The sequence below is a fragment of the Myxocyprinus asiaticus genome, chromosome 41, assembly GCF_019703515.2.
Source record: "Myxocyprinus asiaticus isolate MX2 ecotype Aquarium Trade chromosome 41, UBuf_Myxa_2, whole genome shotgun sequence".
Taxonomy (NCBI): domain Eukaryota; kingdom Metazoa; phylum Chordata; class Actinopteri; order Cypriniformes; family Catostomidae; genus Myxocyprinus; species Myxocyprinus asiaticus.
This window is the reverse complement of record NC_059384.1, coordinates 28,889,665-28,910,811: the sequence shown is the minus strand read 5'-3', so window position 1 is coordinate 28,910,811 and position 21,147 is coordinate 28,889,665. Positions and strand designations below refer to the sequence as shown.

The 21,147-nt window shown below is 38.3% G+C and overlaps 1 protein-coding gene across 1 annotated transcript in view; it reads right to left on the bottom strand.

Annotated features, from left to right (window-relative positions):
* Positions 1-21,147, bottom strand: part of LOC127431979 (glycogenin-1-like) — a 40,299-nt gene that overhangs the window by 3,826 nt on the left and 15,326 nt on the right. Inside the window, exons 5-6 of the mRNA XM_051682686.1 lie at positions 10,692-10,818; positions 6,482-6,692 (exon numbers count right to left, since the gene is read on the bottom strand). Of these exons, the coding sequence (XP_051538646.1) occupies positions 6,482-6,692; positions 10,692-10,818 (338 nt within the window). The remainder of the gene's footprint in view (positions 1-6,481; positions 6,693-10,691; positions 10,819-21,147) is intronic.

Below are 21,147 nucleotides of genomic sequence, written 5' to 3'. Positions count from 1 at the left end.
CTGTGGGTTTTTCTTTGTATTCCGAACAATTCTTATGGCAGTTGTGGCTGAAATCTTTCTTGGTCTACCTAACCTTGGCTTGGTATTAAGAGATCCCCGAATTTTCCACTTCTTAATGAGTGATTGAACAGTACTGACTGGCATTTTCAAGGCTTTGGATATCTTTTTATATCCTTTTCCATCTTTACATATACAGTTGTGCTCTTTATAAAGTTCCATTACCTTGTTACGCAGGTCTTTTGGCAGTTCTTTTCTGTTCCCCATGGCTCAGTATCTAGCCTGCTCAGTGCATCCACGTGAGAGCTAACAAACTTTATACACAGGCACTAATTGCAATTTAAAAAGCCACAGGTGTGAGAAATTAACCTTTAATTGCCATTTAAACCTGTGTGTGTGTCACCTTGTGTGTCTGTAACAAGGCTAAACATTCAAGGGTATGTAAACTTTTGATCAGGGCCATTTGGGTGATTTCTGTTATCATTATGATTTAAAAAGGAGCCAAACAACTATGTGATGATAAATGGCTTCATATGATCACTATCCTTAAATAAAAGACTGCACACAGTGGTGGAGAATGCGGGCCAAAATTTCACAATTTCTGCCAGGGTATGCAAACTTTTGAGCACAACTGTATATATATATATATATATATATATATATATATATATATATATATATATATATATATATATATATATATATACACACACACACACACACAGAGAGAGTAAAAGAAAGTACACCCTCCTTGAATTCTATGGTTTTACGTATCAGGACATAATAAAAATCATCTGGTCCTTAGCAGGTCTTAAAATTATGTAAATACAACCTCAGATGAACAACAACACATGACATATTACACTATGTCATGATTTATTTAACAAAAATAAAGCCAAAATGGAGAAGCCATGTGTGAAAAACTAAGCACACCTTATGATTCAATTGCTTGTAGAACCACCTTTAGCAGCAATAACGTCAAGTAACCGTTTTCTGTATGATTTTATCAGTCTCTCACATCGTTGTGGAGGAATTTTGGCCCACTCTTCTTTACAATGTTGCTTCAGTTCACTGAGGTTTGCGGGCATTTGTTTATGCACAGCTCTCTTAAGGTCCCGGCACAGCATTTCAATCAGGTTGAGGTCTAGACTTTGACTGAGCCATTGCAACACCTTGATTCTTTTCTTTTTCAGCCATTCTGTTGTAGATTTGCTGGTGTGCTTGGGATCATTTTCCTGTTGCATGACCCAATTTCAGCCAAGCTTCAGCTGTTGGACAGATGGCCTCACATTTGATGCTAGAATACTTTGGTATACAGAGAAGTTCATGGTTGACTCAATGACTACAAGATGCCCAGGTCCTGTGGCTGCAAAACAAGCCCAAATCATCACCCCTCCACCACCATGCTTGACAGTTGGTATGAGGTGTTTGTGCTGGTTTTCGCCAAACATGGCGCTGTGCATTATGGCCAAACATCTTCACTTTGGTCTCATCTGTCCAAAGGACATTGTTCCAGAAGTCTTGTGGTTTGTTCAGATGCAACTTTGCAAACCTAAACCGTGCTGCCATGTTCTTTTTAGAGAGAATAGGCTTTCTCCTGGCAACCCTTCCAAACAAACCATACTTGTTCAGTCTTTTTCTAATTGTACTGTCATTAACTGAGGCCTGTAGAGTCTGAGATGTAACTCTTGGGTTTTTTACAATTTCTCTGAGCATTGCACGGTCTGACCTTGGGGTGAATTTGCTGGGACTTCCACTCCTGGGAAGATTGGCAACTGTCTTGAATGTTTTCCACTTGTGAATAAACTTTCTCACTGTAGAATGATGGACTTGGCTTGGAAATGGCCTTATAACCCTTCCCAGATTGATAGGCAGCAACAATTGCTTCTCTAAGATCATTGCTGATGTCTTTCCTCCTTGGCATTGTGTTAACACACACCTGAATGCTCCAGACCAGCGAATTGCCAAAACTTCAGCTTTTATAGAGGTAGTCACACTTGCTGATGATCAATTAATCAAGGGCATTTGATTAGCAGCACCTGGCTACTACTTAGCCTCTTAATTCCTATGGAAGCAGTAAGGGTGTACTTAGTTTTTCACACATGGATTCTCCATTTTGGCTTTATTTTTGTTAAATAAATAATGACACGGTGTAATATGTCATGTGTTGATGTTCATCTGAGGTTGTATTTACCTAATTTTAAGACCTGCTAAGGTGATTATACCAGATGATTTTTATTATGTCCTGATATGTAAAACCATACAAACCATACGAGGGTGTACTTTCTTTTTCACATGACAATGTATATATATATATATATATATATATATATATATATATATATATATATATATATATATATATATAACATACTCTAACATTCAAGGTAATGTGGCGGAATGATCTACCCCTCTGGCTCGTCATCGTCGCCCCGCCTCTTAGGGCCTCCCTTCAGCCAGGCTCATGGCGGGAGCTGGGTGGGAGAGCGAGAAGAGGTGCATAATTAATAAGACTCGTTTGGTCAGCGGTGAATGAAGCACACCTGATGGGGATAATGCTTCATCACCGCTGTCTTTAAAATGCAGTGCGCACCTCTTCTCGGGAAGCCAGCTTCAAATCTCCATGTGTGCACACACTGGCATCCTCGCATGCCCAGGACTAGAGCTGGGAGGGATCGGACGAGTAGACGTGCTGCCGGACCCGTTCTTCGGACCCCCGGACGCCATAATGAGTTGCCGGGGGTAAACTGCTCACATTGCCGCCGACGGGCTAGATGCCGGGCCGCCTTCCCCTCATGCTTGCCGCAGGCCTGGGAAGACAGGCCGCCAGTGACGCCACCGCCCCACACGCCGCGGACTTTGGAGGGGAGCGTGAGCGGCCGTCTGACCCAGCCCGTACCTGGGCTTTCCTATGGACACCACCCCGCCCCTTTCACGGAGCCCCGTTCACCGTGAGGATGCCAGATTCCCCCTTTTATGAACACTATTCCCCCTTGGACACTTTATTACCCCTTTTGGACATTTTTAAGTTTATTACTGTTTCCAATAAATGCCTCTCCGAGGCTTGACGCCACACCCACTGTGTCTCTTGCTCACCCTGCCACAGTGGTGGAGAATGCGGGCACTTTTGTGGGCAAAGACGGCACAGTTGGGTACCAACAGTTACGTCACTATTCCTCTCATTCGCCGGTTCGATGGAAAGCATGGAGTGGGGCGGAGAAAACACAAGGATGGCCTCCCAGCTGCAGCAAAGAGTAAGTGGCACTTAATAAGCATTTACCCTGTAGCTGGCTGAGGCTGTCATATTAATTCGTGTTTTTTCTCTGTTCCCACCTGGGTGCAAGTGAGAGGAGGAGCTGGCCCATGATTTGATGTAAGCGTGGGAGGAGGTGCCGATGGGGTGAGGCTTGGTGGGGGGAGATGTGGCGGAATGATCCGCCCCTCTGGCTCGTCAACGTCGCCCAGCATCTTAGGGCCACCCTTCAGCCAGGCTCACGACGGGAGTTGGGCGGGAGAGCAAGAAGAGGTGCATAATTAATAAGACTCGTTTGGTCAGCGGTGAATGAAGCACACCTGATGGGGATAATGCTTCATCACCGCTGTCTTTAAAACGCAGTTCGCACCTCTTCTCGGGGTGCTGGATTCAAATCTCCATGTGTGCACACACTGGCATCCTCGCACGCCCAGGACTAGAGCTGGGAGGGATTGGACTAGTGGACACGCTGCCGGACCCGTTCTTCGGACCCCCGGACGTCGTAATGAGTCACCGGGGGTGAACTGCTCACGTTGCCGCCAATGGGCTAGATGCGACGGGCCGCCTTCCCCTCATGGTTGCCGTGGGCCTGGGAAGACAGGCCGCCAGTGACACTGCCACCCCATGCGCCGTGGACTTTGGAGGGGAGCGTAAGCAGCCAACTGACCCAGCCCATACCTGGGCTTTCCTATGGACACTACCCCGCCCCTTTCACAGAGCCCCGTTCACCGCGAGGATGCCAGATTCCCCCTTTTATGAACACTATTCCCCCTTGGACACTTTATTTCCCCTTTTGGACATTTACGTTTATTATTGTTTCCAATAAATGCCTCTTGCTCACCCTGCCACAGTAAACAATTTTTTTTTTTGAGACACAAATATCAAGTTTTCTCAGGGTTACTCCATTTGACCTGAACAAAATTTTCCTTTTCATAATGTCAAAATACCAAATATTGTTTTTAAAAATTCACACTGTAATGAAGGTCTAAAAATGTCCTCTCTGTATTATTTTATTTTAAAAAGCTACCTGCATGTTGGTTATACCACCTGATTTGGTTGACAGAAGTTTTTCCAAATATTAATAATCTTTTCAAAATTGTTTCACTGTTAATTTAAGAAATAATAATAAAAGATTATTCCAAACTACTTATGTGAACAATTCTTTTCTTTCCCAAGATTTGTAGCTTTATTATTATTATTATATACACAGTATATACACACACTGGTGGCCAAAAGTTTGGAATAATGTACAGAGTTTGCTGTTTCGGAAGGAAATTGGTACTTTAATTCACCAAAGTGGCATTCAACTGATCACAAAGTATAGTCAAGACATTACTGATGTAAAAAACAACACCATCACTATTTGAAAAAAGTCATTTTTGATCAAATCTAGACAGGCCCCATTTCCAGCAGACATCACTCCAACACCTTATCCTTGAGTAATCATGCTAAATTGCTAATTTGGTACTAGAAAATCACTTGCCATTTTATCAAACACAGTTGAAAGCTATTTGTTTCATTAAATTAAGCTTAACATTGTATTTGTGTTTGTTTTTGAGTTGCCACAGTATGCAATAGACTGGCATGTCTTAAGGTTAATATTAGGTCAAAAATGGCAAAAAAGAAACAGCTTTCTCTAGAAACTCATTGTTTTGAGGAATGAAGGCTATACAATGCTTGAAAATGCCAAAAAACTGAAGATTTCATACAAAGGTGTACACTACAGTCTTCAAAGACAAAGGACAACTGGCTCTAACAAGGACAGAAACAGATGTGGAAGGCCAGATGTACAACCAAACAAGAGGATAAGTACATAAGAGTCTCTAGTTTGAGAAATAGACGCTTCACATGCCCTCAGCTGACAGCTTCATTGAATTCTACCCGCTCAACACCAGTTTCATGTACAACAGTAAAGAGAAGACTCAGGGGTGCAGTCCTTATGGGAAGAATTGCAAAGAAAAAGCCACTTTTAAAACAGAAAAACAAAAAGAAAAGGTTAGAGTGGGCAAAGAAACACAGACATTAAACAACAGATAATTGGAAAAGAGTGTTATAGATCTTAACCCCATTGAGCTTTTGTGGGATCAGCTAGACTGTAAGGTGTGTGAGAAGTGCCCGACAGAACAGCCACATCTATGGCAAGTGCTACAGGAAGTGTGGGGTGAAATGTCACCTGAGTATCTGGACAAACTGACAGCTAGAATGCCAAGAATCTGCAAAGCTGTCATTGCTGCACGTGGAGGATTTGTTGATGAGAACTCTTTGAAGTAGTTTAAGACATTCTGAACATTTGCCGGGGGTAAACTGCTCACATTGCCGCCGACGGGCTAGATGCCGGGCTGCCTTCCCCTCATGCTTGCCGCAGGCCTGGGAAGACAGGCCGCCAGTGACGCCACCGCCCCACACGCCGTGGACTTTGGAGGGGAGCGTGAGCGGCCGTCTGACCCAGCCCGTACCTGGGCTTTCCTATGGACACCACCCCGCCCCTTTCACGGAGCCCCGTTCACCGCGAGGATGCCAGATTCCCCCTTTTATGAACACTATTTTATGAACCTCCATTTACATTGTAATCAGTTGAATGCCACTTTGGTGAATAAAAGTAACTATTTCCTTCCATAAGAGCAAAATCTATACATTATTCCAAACTTTAGGCCGCCAGTGTGTATGTGTGTATATATATATATATATATATATATAAACTTTTTAACTGTCTCCAGACCGATGCACCACTTGGACAGTTTTTACTTTAAGCCACAGAAAAAAAAAAAAAAAAATAAAAATTATGAATTAAAAAAAAAAATAATCAAAATGACTTTGAACTCAGAAATTAAAAACATGCACATCATACCAGAGGTTTGAATTGCATTTTTGTTTTTAAATAATAACTTGATAGTTTTGTAGAAAAAAATGAGCATCTTAAACCAAAGAGACAAGATAAGCAATTTGAACATTAGTCTCATGTAAACACATGTAATGTTTAGGTCTTGTGGTTAGACTTTCAAAATGGACTGTATTAAAAATGTATCCCAGTGTGATGCCTTACCTCAAAGACTTCCATTGTAAGTGGATTACTGTAAATGTGATTTTTGCTTGTTTTCTCATCACCAGCAAAATACCTTTAGTGCATATTATAAGCATGTGAATGGGGATGATTTGACAATTCCAGAATTCTGGAAATGCTTATTGTATTATTTTGTACAGAAGTAGTCTGTGTTTCTGTTGAGGTCTCACCTCACAGCCAGAGTGGAAGGGCTGGTCTCCATATTCTCTGAACAGCATGGGCACAACTTCACTGCTGTACAGAGCCCACCACTCCAGGAGGAAGCTAGGGTGAGACGCTTCCTGAACGTCCCCTCGCACTCTCCTCTGTTTGGGGTCGTATGTGTAGCTCCATGGCTTCATCTGTCCCAGGAAGTGGACAACTTTAGCATTTGCACCATATCTGATGACAAAGAGAGATATTTAAATTAAAACAAAGACTTTATTCAGCATGTATTATTGGATCATACCATTAAAGTTTGTCTGTAAGGTTTATTAATGCTTTTGGATGGTGTGCAGAAAATAATGAGATGTTTATGAGAAGTTTACTTTGAGTTCACGTGATATTTCATAACACCAACCTTCTGCTGTAATCTCTACAAGCTTTGGACATTGAGATTTTTGTGCATTCTTCAAAGCAAATGTCTATATTAACCCTTAACTGCATGTTTTGTCAAACATTATTACATACCTCAATTTTTAAGTGACCCAGCACATATATCTGTCACCAATGGATCTACAAAGGTATATTATATAGTGTAACATTTTCAAGACAATTAGAAAATAACAGAATAGTACATATTCTGTTACATTTTGATGTTTCATTTTTCATTTATCGAAGAGATGATGCAACAAATTATATATTGGGATTCATTATTTCAATGTTGAAATTTTATGAGATGCAGCTCTCTGTCAAACCTATTGAGCTACACATAACACAACAGCAACACATAAGCTAAACATATATATTTTCTAAGGCACTTGTTGAGTCTAAATAGACATACAACTTACAGTTTACTTCCATGTTGTTTCTTCATCAAATAGCAGTCACATGTAAATCAAGTCAATCACTGAAACAACAGTGCCAATTTGAGTAACAAATAGCATATATAATATCTATGTATACATGCATTTGGGATACTGATAATTCACATCGCTGCCAGAAAATCGACATTTAGTACTCATTTTTATGAATATATTGTACCGAAAGAAATTCATCATACCTTGTCAAAATTTGTATCATTTGCCACTGTACACCATGGAAATTTAAATAAATTCTTTTCCAACTGTATTTTAACATTATAATCTTCAACAAAGTGAAAATAAGGTAAAAAAAAAAAAAAATTCTGAACAGTTCTAAAAAATGATTTGTAAAATACCTGGTTTAAATATGTGATTAGCCCCCTTACAGTAACCATTACAAACTTGCTCAGATGCAACCAATCAACTTTCATATCACATACCTGGCAAACTGGCCCCCACCTGACATCAATTGTAGTGGTTTAGATTACTATAGATTAAAACTGGCTGTTCCATAAAGATTCTATTACTAGTAGTGCATAGTAATGAATTCAAGAATTCACCATGGTTGGAAAGGTGCTTTCAAAAGGGCTCTGGGATAAAATTGTGGAAAGGCACAGGTTAGGAAAAGGGTACAAAAAGATTTCGAAGGGCTTTAACTATCCCTCTAAGACCTGTTCAGAGCATTAAGAAGTGGCAAGTGCATGAGCCATCCCTCCAAACTGGATGACCGTGCCAGAAGGATATTGATCATGGAAGCTATCAAGAGGCCAAAGGTAACGCAAAGATTTAAAAGCCCTTATGGCTGAGACTGATCGGTCTGTGCATGCGACAACCTCCCAAGCTTACACAAAGCTGGCTTGTATGGCAGCATGGCAAGAGAGAAGCCTCTTCTGAAAAAGTGCCACACTAAGTCAGCACTTGCTATAGCTGCGTCATTCCAGAATACTAACCTTTTTTTCCAAGCCACTGGAAAATAGTTTCATAATTTCCTGTTTGCTATGGAAATACACATCAAAACCCCAAAAATTATCATCCATGTTCTTCCAATGATTTTCCTCTATGTCAGTTTTATCAGTGTTGCCCCTTATGCCAACTTTCCAGTTCCTCTTGCTGAACAGTGACCCTAGAGCATGAGGCTGCCATCACCATACTTACGGTGTCTCCGTGTGAGCCAAACATGTATATATATATGTGTGTGTGTGTGTGTGTGTGTGTGTATGTGTGTGTGTGTGTGTGTGTGTAATAAAAGGAAATGATGTGGACTTAAGTTGAGCTCTTTGGATGGAAAGGAAAGTGCTGTTTGGCACACACCTCTAGGGTCACTATTCAGCAAGAGGAACAGGAAAGTTGGCATCAGGTGCAACACTGATAGAACCAACATAGAGGAAAATCGTTGGAAAAACATGGATGAAAATATTTGGGTTTTTAATATATATATACACACACACACACACACTCACACACACTCACACACACACACTGATCAGCCACAACATTAAAACCACCTGCCTAATATTGTGTAGGTCCCCCTCGTGCCGCCAAAACAGCGCCAACCCGCATCTCAGAATAGCATTCCGAGATGATATTCTTCTCACCACAATTGTACAGAGCGGTTATCTGAGTTACCGAAGACGTTGTCAGTTCCAACCAGTCTGGCCATTCTCTGTTGACCTCTCTCATCAACAAGGCATTTCCGTCCACAGAACTGCCACTCACTGGATGTTTTTTTGTTTTTGGCACCATTCTGAGTAAATTCTAGAGACTGTTGTGTGTGAAAATCCCAGGAGATCAGCAGTTACAGAAATACTCAAACCAGCCCGTCTGAATCATGCCACAGTCCAAATCACTGAGATCACATTTTTTCCCCATTCTGATGGTTGATGTGAACATTAACTGAAGCTCCTGACCCATATCTGCATGATTTTTTGCACTGCACTGCTGCCACATGATTGGCTGATTAGATAATCGCATGGATGATTGTTGGTGCCAGATGGGCTGGTACTTTTAATATTTGTAGTATTGCAAAATAATTGCAAAATTTAGCAAAATTAGCTGCAAAAATAAAGGGCATCTTGCTTGTGGACACCCCCTTCTAATTAACAAATTTGGTTACTCCATTAAATCCAGTAAAGTCTTAATGTTTCTTTATGTAATGTCTTGGGCTTTGTGTGCTTCCAAATTTGTGGCAACTGTTTGGGGATAGCCCTTTTCTGTTCCAGCATGAAAATGCCCCTGTGAACAAAGTGAGGTCCATAAAGAAATGGTTTACTGTGTCTGGCGTGGAAGAAATTGACTGGCCTTCACAAAGCCCAGACCTGAACCCCACTGATCACTTTTGGGGTGAACTGGAACAGCAGCTGTAAGTCAGGCCCTAATCGACCAACATCAGTTCCTGACCTCACTGATAGCCTTGTGTCTGAATGAGAGCAAATCCCTGCAGCCATGTCACTACATACAGTATAGTGGAAAGCCTTCCCAAAACAGTGGAAGCTGTTATCACAGCAAAGGGGGAAATTGATCCCTAAGGTTTTGAAATCAAATGTTCATCAAGCACATATGGTGTCATCAAACTTTTGGCCATATAGTGTATATATATGTATATTATTTGTAATTATTTAAATATAAAGATTTATAATTATTTAATCATTATTTATTGCATTATTGTTATTTGAGGGGCTTTCTCAGTGAATATTTATATATGCGATTATTTCGATTCATTAATCGGCACACCATGTAATTAATTTGATAACAAATTTTTATAGATTGACAGCCACAATAAATTCTAGAGACTGTTGTGTATGAAAATCACAGGAGATCAGCAGTTACAGAAATACTCAAACCAGCATGTCTGGCACCAACAATCATCCATGTGATTATCTAATCAGTCAATCGTGTGCCAGCAGTGCAGTGCATAAAATCTGCAGATATGGGTCAGGAGCTTCAGTTAATGTTCACATCAACCATCAGAATGGAGAAAAAATGTGATCTCAGTGATTTGGAGCATGGCATGATTGTTGGTGGACCTTTGCTGGACACTTCCTAATAATCCTGCTTTCTAAAATGAATGAAAGAAAAAGGGAGATAAAAATGGGACATAAAGTGCAAATGCATGCATAATGAATGTGAGGGTATGCAGCTCAATTTTGGACTGTTTGAATCACTTCTCCAGAGATACTGAGGGTTACACTCATGCCCTCATTCTCTTACACTTTCTCTTCCTCAGCTCTTGACGACTGTAACCTGATGTTACACCATGGCCTGCATGTGACCCATGTGTGTATCCTCTTACTGTCTGATCTCAAGGGCCAGTACATGCAAGCATGTGACTCAAACATGGTCACTTGTGCCAAGCAGTCCTTAATGAAAGAATCATACTTACTGTTTAAATGCTGGCAAGTACGTGTAGATGGCTATGCTGCTCATATTATAGATAAATGGAAGGTGTTTTGTGATATCAGCTGTTGACCAATCACTGAAGAAGCCATTCAGGACTCCTTGGTCCCCTCCTAAAGAACAAACAATACTAGATTAATAAATATTAAAATCACAGAGGTACCAGTGTAGTATGATTCCCGAACAAATTATTCTTATGGGCCGATTCTTTTTAGTGAATCAACAACATGCAGTGTGATCAGTGGACAACAGTGCAGTGTAGTGTAGTGTAGTGTAGTGTGATTAAATGTGTAATTAAGCGGTAGTTCACCCAAAAATGAATATTCTCATCATTCACTCACGCTCATGCCATCCCAGATGTGTATGACTTTCTTTCCTCTGCTGAACTCAAACAAAGAATATCTCAGCTCTGTAGGTCCATATAATGCAAGTGAATGGTGTCCAGAACTTTGAAGCTCCAAAAAACAGAAACAAAACAAAAAAACACAAAAAAAAAACAACAACAACAACAAAAAAAAAACAAAAAAAAAAAAACACAAAGGCAAAGGCAAAGGCAACATAAGAGTAATCCTTAAGATTCCAGAGGTTAAATCCATATGATAGGTGTAGGGGAGAAACAGATCAATATTTAGGTCCTTTTTTATAATAAATTATCCTCCCTGCCCAGTAGGTGGTAATGTGCACAAAGAATGCAAATTGCCAAAAACAAAAGAAAAAGAATGTGAAAGTGAAAGTGGAGATTTATAGTATATAGTTTTGCACCTACACCTATCATATCACATCATATCATGCTTCTGAAGACACTGGAGTCTTATGGATTACTTTTATGCTGCCTTTATATGCTTTTTGGACCTTCAAAATTCTGGTCATCATTCACTTGCATTGTATGGACCTATGGAGCTGAGATATTCTTCTAAAAATCTTTGTTTTTTTAGGTGAAGTATCCCTTTAAGGATACACATGAGTTTTGTTGTAATCACTAAAATTTTATAAAGGATCAATTAATTAAATATGTTGAAGAATTGCATTTCTTATTTACAAAATAATTCTTCCTCAAAAGTACTAAAAGAATTGCTAATGGAACCGTTAAGGAACTGGAATCAGAACCAGAATCACTAAATTCCTTATGTTTCCCATCCCTAGATACTGTATAAGAAACTAGATTTTTTTATTTTATTTCTTATTTGAATTTCTGTACAATAACATAACAAGCAGTTAAGCTCTTTTTTTTTTTTCTTTTTTAAATGGGGAACATTGAAAGGAATACATCCAAGTGCTTACTAGTTGAAAAAAGACCCTAAATACTACATCTAACAAAGGTTAAGCTCTAAAGAGCAGCCCTGTTCCTCCGTGTTTGTTCAAAGGCCACCAAGAACATATATAACATACATGACATAGACACATATGCATGTTAAAAGCATGACCCATACTGCATCATACAAACAGACATAAAGAGTTGCATAAATAATACCAAACATTGACAGACCATTTTATAGCTGGTATTTAGACTAGTTTTCTAGTGTTTGCTATATGGTGAGGAGATTGTTGCATGGGTGAACTCCGAAGCCAAGAGTGAAGAGAGAGATGGGTAATAATAATAGCACACTTGCAGACAGCAATGGATAGTGCTGCTGGGCTTTGTGTTATGCAAACAACTTCTTGTCCAATATCACCAGATGTCAGTTGATAGTCTAGGGAGACACTATAGGACAGTAAAAGAGGGGGTGAGTCATTCCAACATGGCTGTGCAAGATTTTACACTTGGTTGAAAGGAACAGATCACCCAAAGGTGAAAATTCTGTCACCATTTTATTCACTCTCATGTCGTTCCAAACCTGTTAGGGTTAGTAGTCCCTATGACGTGTGCGATAATATTTAACAGAATCACACGGGAAGTCAGCATTTTGTTTCTGAGAGTTATGGTACCTAAGGATAGGCCACATTATGCTGACTCACTGAGAAGCATCATCTCCATCAGACATTTTTGCATTAGCTCAATAATGTATCTTCCCTTGTGGTGCAACTGGGAGCATATTGTGTGAGCAGCGTGGGAGACCAGGATTCATATCTCACAGTGAAACCAGAAATTAATTGCGTTTGCACAATCAGTGATAAGTGTGATTCAGATGTAGAATTTTTCCCTTGAACATTACATTTTTACTCCACTGATGGTTAGGTTTATGTTTGGGTTGAGGAGTTCAGTTTATAAAATATGCATTCCTCTTCACTGTATTACAGCCTGTACAGCTGAAAACAATTCGCTTCACAATTCACTTCTGGCACACCTCGGAACACATTTCTCCCAGAAAAGGAGATCACATGTGCCCATACGCCCAACAACACTTACCACTTTAGTCACTGGGGCAGTGTTCGAATTTCAGTACGCACAGACCGATTTCAGCTAAAGAAAATTCAACCTACTGTTTCAGATTTCACTGTGAGATCAGTCTGAAATATTCCTAGTCTTCTAAAGTTATGAAGTCATAATTTTATTTGAAGAGTACACAAAAATTGTAGTTATTTACTGAACTTCTTTCCCTTCTCTTAAATAACATTTACACTTCCATATTTTCAAACTTGCCATGACATGATCAGTTGCAAGTAATGTGACAACCAATGGCGTTTGGCACCTGGAGCAACACATCTTCACGTGCCAAATCTGAATGCAAATAAGACTTGAGAGCTAATGCAGAGGGGAAGTTTTTAATTGAATAGCAGCTTAAATTTTGGTCTGTTTCGTATGGCTTCAGATGACTTAGAATATAGAGCAAAAGTCTTATGGTAATTTTTTTATGATACTTTTGTGGTGTAGACTTGCCATGATATCATAATTTTCACACCAGTGCGGTGTTCACGTTCAAACCGACTAATGCATGATAGATGTATTACCACTGGTTGAGCGCTAAGTGGTACTATGGGGTAATTTTTGTTAAGCAATAGCCTACAGAATAATGCAAGGCAACTTGATTTCAAACTTTGAACTTAATTTATTATTCATTTTAACTAAAAATTCAAATGAAACTGAAAAAAATGAAGTGCAATTAAAATGTATGTTGTTCAACTTTTTGAAAGACGGCTTTTCAACAGTTGTGAAGGTCAACATCTCTTTGGCAACGAACCTACTTCATCCGTGTATTCTCTCCATCATGGGCTACCGGTCAGGTATTTCGTTGTCTGGGCAAATACATCACTTATTGTGGGTTGTTGCGGGATTAATGTTGGTGTTTTATTACCTTTCATCCCAGGACTCAGTTTAGCTGCTTTGGAAGGGTAATGACTTTGAATATGTGTGAATATATATATATTTTTTTTTGTTCTCTCCTAGGACTGGGTGATATGCAAGAAATATGTTCACGATATTTAAAAAAAATATAAAAAAAATTACAATATCGAATTACATTGAGAACCCCCCAGCTGAGGGATCGGTGAATATTCTTGCTTTAGTGATTTTGCATTGAAAATTACATTCATTTATTTAAAAAACAAAAAACTTGAACCAAAGACATTTCTAAATTCAAATTGCATTTCAAACTAAACTAAAAAGCAATTAAAATAAGGAAGTGGTCAAATAAAAAAAAAATTTAAAAAATCATATATAACCACCTTTCCATTTACCGTCACACAAGTATCAGTGTATGACAACAGGCAGAAAATTACTAATACATATTAAGATCTAAAAACAATTATAATTGCTAACATAATAATTATAATGATGATAATAATCACTGAAATATAAATCATGGTTCGAGGTGAACGTGTTATTATTTTATGATTTAATCACATATGTAAAGGCTATACACCGATCAGGCACAACATTAAAACAAAAAAGCATCCAGTGAGCGGCAGTTCTGTGGACGGAAACGCCTTGTTGATGAGAGAGGTCAACAGAGAATGGCCAGACTGGTTTGAGCTGACAAAGTCTACGGTAACTCAGATAACCACTCTGTACAATTGTGGTGAGAAGAATATCATCTCAGAATGCTATTTGGAATCTTCTGTGTTTTGAAGTATTAACATTTAATAACAGTTAATCAATTATTTAGCCAAGTAACATTCAGCTATTAAAAATTCATGAAAATGTACATATCTTATTATTATTGTTAATAATAATATCAGGGATGTTGAGTTACGCTTCTTGCCACCCTTGAATGAGTCTGTGCCCCACATGGGCCACTCCAGTCAAAAAAGTCTGGACACGCCACTGCTTAGACTTACAAATTCCTGGTTGTTGATCTCTCCTCGGCATAGCCATATTTTATATCTCCTCTTCCAGCCAGCTGTCACTGAAACTCAAGCATGTTGATGGAAGCAGGATCTGCCAGTATAATTTCTTGGGCGCCAATCTACCTCAGTGAGTTCAAGTGACATCAAGCAAGATGCGGAGCGGCACACATGCGCTCACTCGCTCACGAGACACCACAAACATAACAACTGTGTAATATCTATTTTTAAATTCAAAATATATTTTATAATCTTTAATAACAGTCAACCTAAGGAAAAATCAAGCATTTTCAAGGAACATATTCAAAATTCAAGCATATTTCAAACCTTGAAAACCGAACTGTGAAAATCAAGCATTTTCCAAACTTTCTAGACTTTGTATGAACCCTGAATGTACAGGTACTCCCAAACAGATGAGGTCTTTAATTTAAGAATTGTTTAAAATAAGAGTTTTTAAACAACAAAACCTACCTCCCTACCATAAACCTAGCTAAACCTTACCAGTAGTGTCATTAAAAGCAAATGTGACAAGAAAAATTAAATTGCTGAAACAACCATGTCATTTTGAAAATCTGCCATTTTACTCATGATTTGTGTGAATGGGTATAAAAGTCATTGCTGTTGTAGTGCCTCTAGGGTTAATTTCACCAGGAAACTGCCACGACACGTACAAAAAGCCACGTAAAAATCATTTAGTTTCCTCAACCTCATCCTCTTCTATTGCTTCCTCAAACTCAAAATTATCCACTGTTTCCCCTCCTGTGGCCTCTTCCTCTTCAACACTGACAGTGATTTCCTGATCATCTTTGTCATCTTTGTCATTTGTGTCAGGTGTTGCCTCTAAAGCCTCCTCTTGTCTTTCAGTTGTTGCTTGAGAGATCTCTACTGCTCTCTCAGGTGTAACACTTTCAACATCTGAGTTGTGTTCTCTCTTGTGTTTTGCTTCTGGTACCTGGTTTTAACCATGCATTTAGCGATTTGCTACTCTTGGCTGTTTCCTAGCGCTCCTTCTCCTTCCTTTTCTGTATCCTTTCTTTTTTTGGCATTGTGCAGCCAAGCAACAGAATACTGAATTGCCTGAATACATTAATGTATTGATCAAATATATTATTATTATTATTGCTTTTATACTTACACTTACCACGCGTGCGTGTGCGCACACACACACACACACACACACACACACACACAATAACTGATGGTGACAAGGACTTAGTTTCACATTTGAGGGAGGGCTGTCTGTATCATGTAAAGATCTAACAGCATACAACAAACTAATACAATGGATAGTTATTAGATGAGGAGCCTACGATCAAAATTATGAAGTTACTGTTTAAGGCAGGACACTTTTTTCATGTAGTGGTCAATTTTGACGTTATTAGACACAAATTTGACTGTATTCACCTGTAGTGTCTCCATTAAGTACAGTACATCAGCCTGTATGGCTATGATATATTGCCTTAGCTAAACTTTAGCTAACTTATTACATTAGCTAGTAGCTGCATGTTAGCAAGACACAAGTTAACTACATTTGTCTTTTGTCTTTTGGCTTATTAGCTGTAAAGTCGAGGCACTGGTAGCTTAGTCTTTTGTTCATCACCACTCACCTCCACACAAGCCAAGAAAAACACAACTAGGATAGGAGCTGGGAGGGGCTGCTGCCTGCCTGTCTGTCTGCCTGTGTGTCTGATGCGCCGATGAGAGAGAGGGAGAGAGTGAGAGGAGGGAGGGCATTGGAACTCGACAAAGTCTCATCTCCCAATCTGATATTTTGATTTTTTATTCAATAAATATATCCGTTTGACAGGAAAGCTGTGCGCAAACAGGAATATATATATATATATATATTCATTTATTAAAAAAAAAAAAAAAAAAAAGCAACCCAGAAAAAAGGGCACTTTCTCTCGAGGAAGAAAAAGGGCAGGTGCTCAAGCCCCTTTGATGTCTATGTGTGCACGTGCCTGGTCATGAATGTTTGCCCCAGGAGAGGCCACATGCATGCTACAAGGAAATGAACGTTGGATACTCCTAACAAAACATCTTTACTGTCAGATGAAAAAAAAAAAAAGGAAAAAAAAAAATAAAAAAGAATATATATATATATATATATATACACACACACACATACACTACCAGTCAAAAGTTTTGAAACACTTATTCTTTATTATAATATTTTTTTCTTCACATATTAGAATAATAGTAGTCATCAAAACTATGGAATAACATAAATGGAACTATGGGAATTATGTTGTGACTAAACAAAATCCCAAATAAATCAAAACTGTGTTATATTTGAGCATCTTTAAAGTATTCACCCTTTGTCTAGAATTTGCAGACATGTACTCTTGACATTTTCTCAACCAGCTTCTTGAGGTATCACCCTGGGATGCTTTTTAAACAGTATTGAAGGAGTTCCCATCTATGTTGGGCACTTATTGGCTGCTTTTCTTTATTATTGGTCCAAGTCATCAATTTCAAAAACATTTTTTTTTTATTTTTATTAAATTTTAGTTTTGTCATGAAATAAATTAATATGGTGGCACAATTATATTTTTGTCTACAAAACTAATTTCAAACATTTAAGCATACGCCTTCAGATCAAAAGATTTTTAAGATCATGAGAAACATTTCAGTCAAGTGTTTCAAAACTTTTGACCGGTAATGTGTGTATATATATATATATATATATATATATATATATATATATATATATATATATATATATATATATATATATATATATATATATATATATATATATATATATATATATATATATATATATATATATATATATATATATATATATATATATATATATATATATATATATATTCCAGACACAACTCACATAACAAAATTTAACATTACAGATTAAACAATATCCTTAAACATTCTGAATAATGGGTTCTCTACTCATGCTGGTACAGTTAAAACACTAAACCAGTCCACGGTAATTTAGCCCAATTCAAGCGTGCCATCTGGAGCCTAGAAATAGGTCCAGAATCCTCCCCTGGGGCTTTACATATGCAAGCGGCTCAACAATAATTACTGGGGTCCTGGGGTGTTAATTTTGAGGGGATGAGCCAGACCATGTAGGAATGTACATAGGCTCTCGATGGTTTACATTGGCAGAGGACGAAAACAAGACCACATGATAGCCTCTGGTCATCAGGACTGTAATAAATGGGAAATTGCAAAGATACCAGTTTGGTTCACCATTCCACAGAGATTCAACCACTTTACTGGTGCGAGAGAACACAGCTATGCTTTGTCTTTGGATGGCAGTTTTCTTAACGCCCAACAAACCTGGAAGTGATTTGGCTGGTTTGTTACTTTGAGGCAAAGAGTTCTTTAAATTGCTCTGTGCTAAGAAGGTATTGCACATTCACCTTTCTTGCCATTTATAGCCCAGAACTCTGTAATTAGTGGTGTTTGCTGAGGCAAACATCAGTATTATTATAACTCATACTTATGCTGCCTTCACATGCTATTGGAATTATCCTACTTTCCACCTCTGAAGCCGTATTTACGAGTACATCACGTTCAGTTGCTTTGTTGTCGGATAGAATTTGAAACATGTAGGGTACCAGGTTCATTCTTGTATATTTCTTGGGGAACTCTTATTTTGACAGTGCGATTCATGTTGGTCTGCTTGCTGACGGTAATGGAATTTTGGTCAAAAACATGCCATTTTCTTTCTTAAATTTGACAAATATTCAAATTTTAATTTGACAGCCCTAGTATAAAGTATGTTCCTGGCCTTAAAGAATTTGAACAAACCCCTAACCCCAATATTAAACTTTGGTGCATAACTACCATATGTGCTATGGTCCTGGAAACCTCAAATCGTGCAATCAAACTTACAATTTTCATCTGGCAGATGATAAAATGAGCAGAAACCCCCAACTCTTAGAATAAACGTTACTATTACTACATTTTTACGTGACACTTTCTGCAGTTTATTGTTGAAATTAACACTAGAGGCACTACAACAACTGTGCATTTTATTCACTTTCACACAACTCATGGGTAATATGGCTGTTTAGGACTTTATATACACTTATTTTCCGCCCTATTACTCACACACTGGTATGTTATTACAACCCTCATTCCTAAAAAGTTGGGACAGTATGAAAAATGCTAATAAAATCAAAAAGGAGTGATTTGTAAATTATATTCACCCTTTGCTATATTGAAAGCACTACAACTACACATTATATGATGTTTTACCTTGTGAATTTCATAGTTTCTTTTTACTTTTTTTTTATGTACAGTAATTTCAAATCAGATGATTGCAACACGCTCCAAAAAAAGTTTAGACAGGTGCAATTTAAGACTAATAACAATTTGACAAGTTAAAATAACAAGGCGTGTGAAACAGGAGATGTTAAACAGGTGAGGCAATTGTGTCATAGTATATAGGGAGCCTCCAAAAACAGCCCAGTCCTTCAAAAGCAAGGATCATTCGAGACTTGTCAATTTGCCAACAGATGCTTCAGCAAATAATCCAGCACTTTGAGAACAATGTTCCCCAAAGACAAAATGGAAGGATTTTGGGCATTTCACCCTCTACAATGCACAATATAGTTAAAAGATTCAAGGAATCTGGTCAAATCTTGGTGCATAAAGGGCAAGACGAAAACCACTTCTAAATGTGCGTGATCTCTGATCCCTCAGACATCACTGTCTTAAAAAACATTCATCTGTAATAGATATCATGGGCTTGGGATTACTTTAGTAAACCTTTGTTAGTCAACACCACTTGCCGCTGCATCCACAGATGCAAATTAAGACTTTACAATTCAAGCAGAAGCCATACATCAACACAGTCCAGAAGCGCTGCCGAATTCTCTGGGCTCGGTCTCATCTTAGATGGAAAGCAGAACAGTGGAACTGTGTTTTTTGGTCCAATGAGTCCACATTTCAAATAGTTTTTGAAAAATGGTGTTGACTAACAAAGCTTTACTAAAGTAATCCCAAGCCCATGTTCTTTATATCCATTACAGATGAATGTTTTTTTTTTTTTAAGTCTGAGGGATCAGAGATCACACGTATTCAGAAGTGGTTTTCGTCTTTCCCTTTACACACCAAGATTTGACCAGATTCCTTGAATCTTTTAACTATATTGTGCACTGTAGAGGGTGAAATGCCCAAAATCCTTTCAATTTGTCTTTGGGGAACATTGTTCTGACTCGGCTGTTTTTGGAGGCTCCCTATATACTATGACATGACTGCCTCACCTGATTCACATTGCCTTGTTATTTCAATTCGTCAAATTGTTATTTGTCTTAAATTGCTCCCATCTCAACTTTTTTGGAGCATGTTGCAATCATCTGATTTGAAATTACTGTAAAAACAAAAAAAACAAAAAACAAAACAATGAAATTTCAATTTAGTTTACAAATCACTACTTTTTGTTTTTATTAGCATTTTTCATACTGTCCCAACTTTTTTGGAATTGGGGTTGTATATCAAAACACTTTTACTCTCATGCATCATTTGAAAAAACAATACATTTTTACAATTGTATTACACATTTCCAACTTATTCCAATGTGATTAACTTCCGTGGTAGCTCACCTGATAGTGTTGGACTTTGGACTTGGAGACCGAGCCTCGAGCCCAGCCATGGATGCTCAAAACTAAAGTGAAAGTGAAGTGAAAGTGCTAGGAGTGATGCGAAATGATGTGGTTGCTTCAGTAAATGTACTTTTAAAATGTTAAATTTGCTTTTCTAACACTATCGGTTAGGTTAAGCATTGGTTAAGGGTAAGGACGTTTGTTTTGGTCACCTCTCATTTGCATTTAGGACACTATTGGTTAGGTTTAAGCTAAAGTTTTAGGTTTGGGAGGTAGGTTTTATTCATAAAAACATCTATCTACTATTTACCTTAAAAACCTTGTATGATTACAACATCCAGGGCCAGCCCATCCTACAGGTGAAACAGGCAGCCGCCTAGGGCCCCGATGTGCCTGGGAGGGCCCTGTGAAGGCGCAAACATGTGTAAATCAAATTAACAAATACAAAAAATTAAGAAACAGTGATGAAGTTTATTTTGAAATTATCCGCAGTCCAATGGTTTCTACCACGCATGTACTTCAGGAGAGTGTGCAATGCATGTGGACCTGATCATTTAACATACAAATCACAATGACGGTGAAAACTAAAAACAACATTTTAAGTATAGAATGAGCTCTATACTTATAATTTATACATAA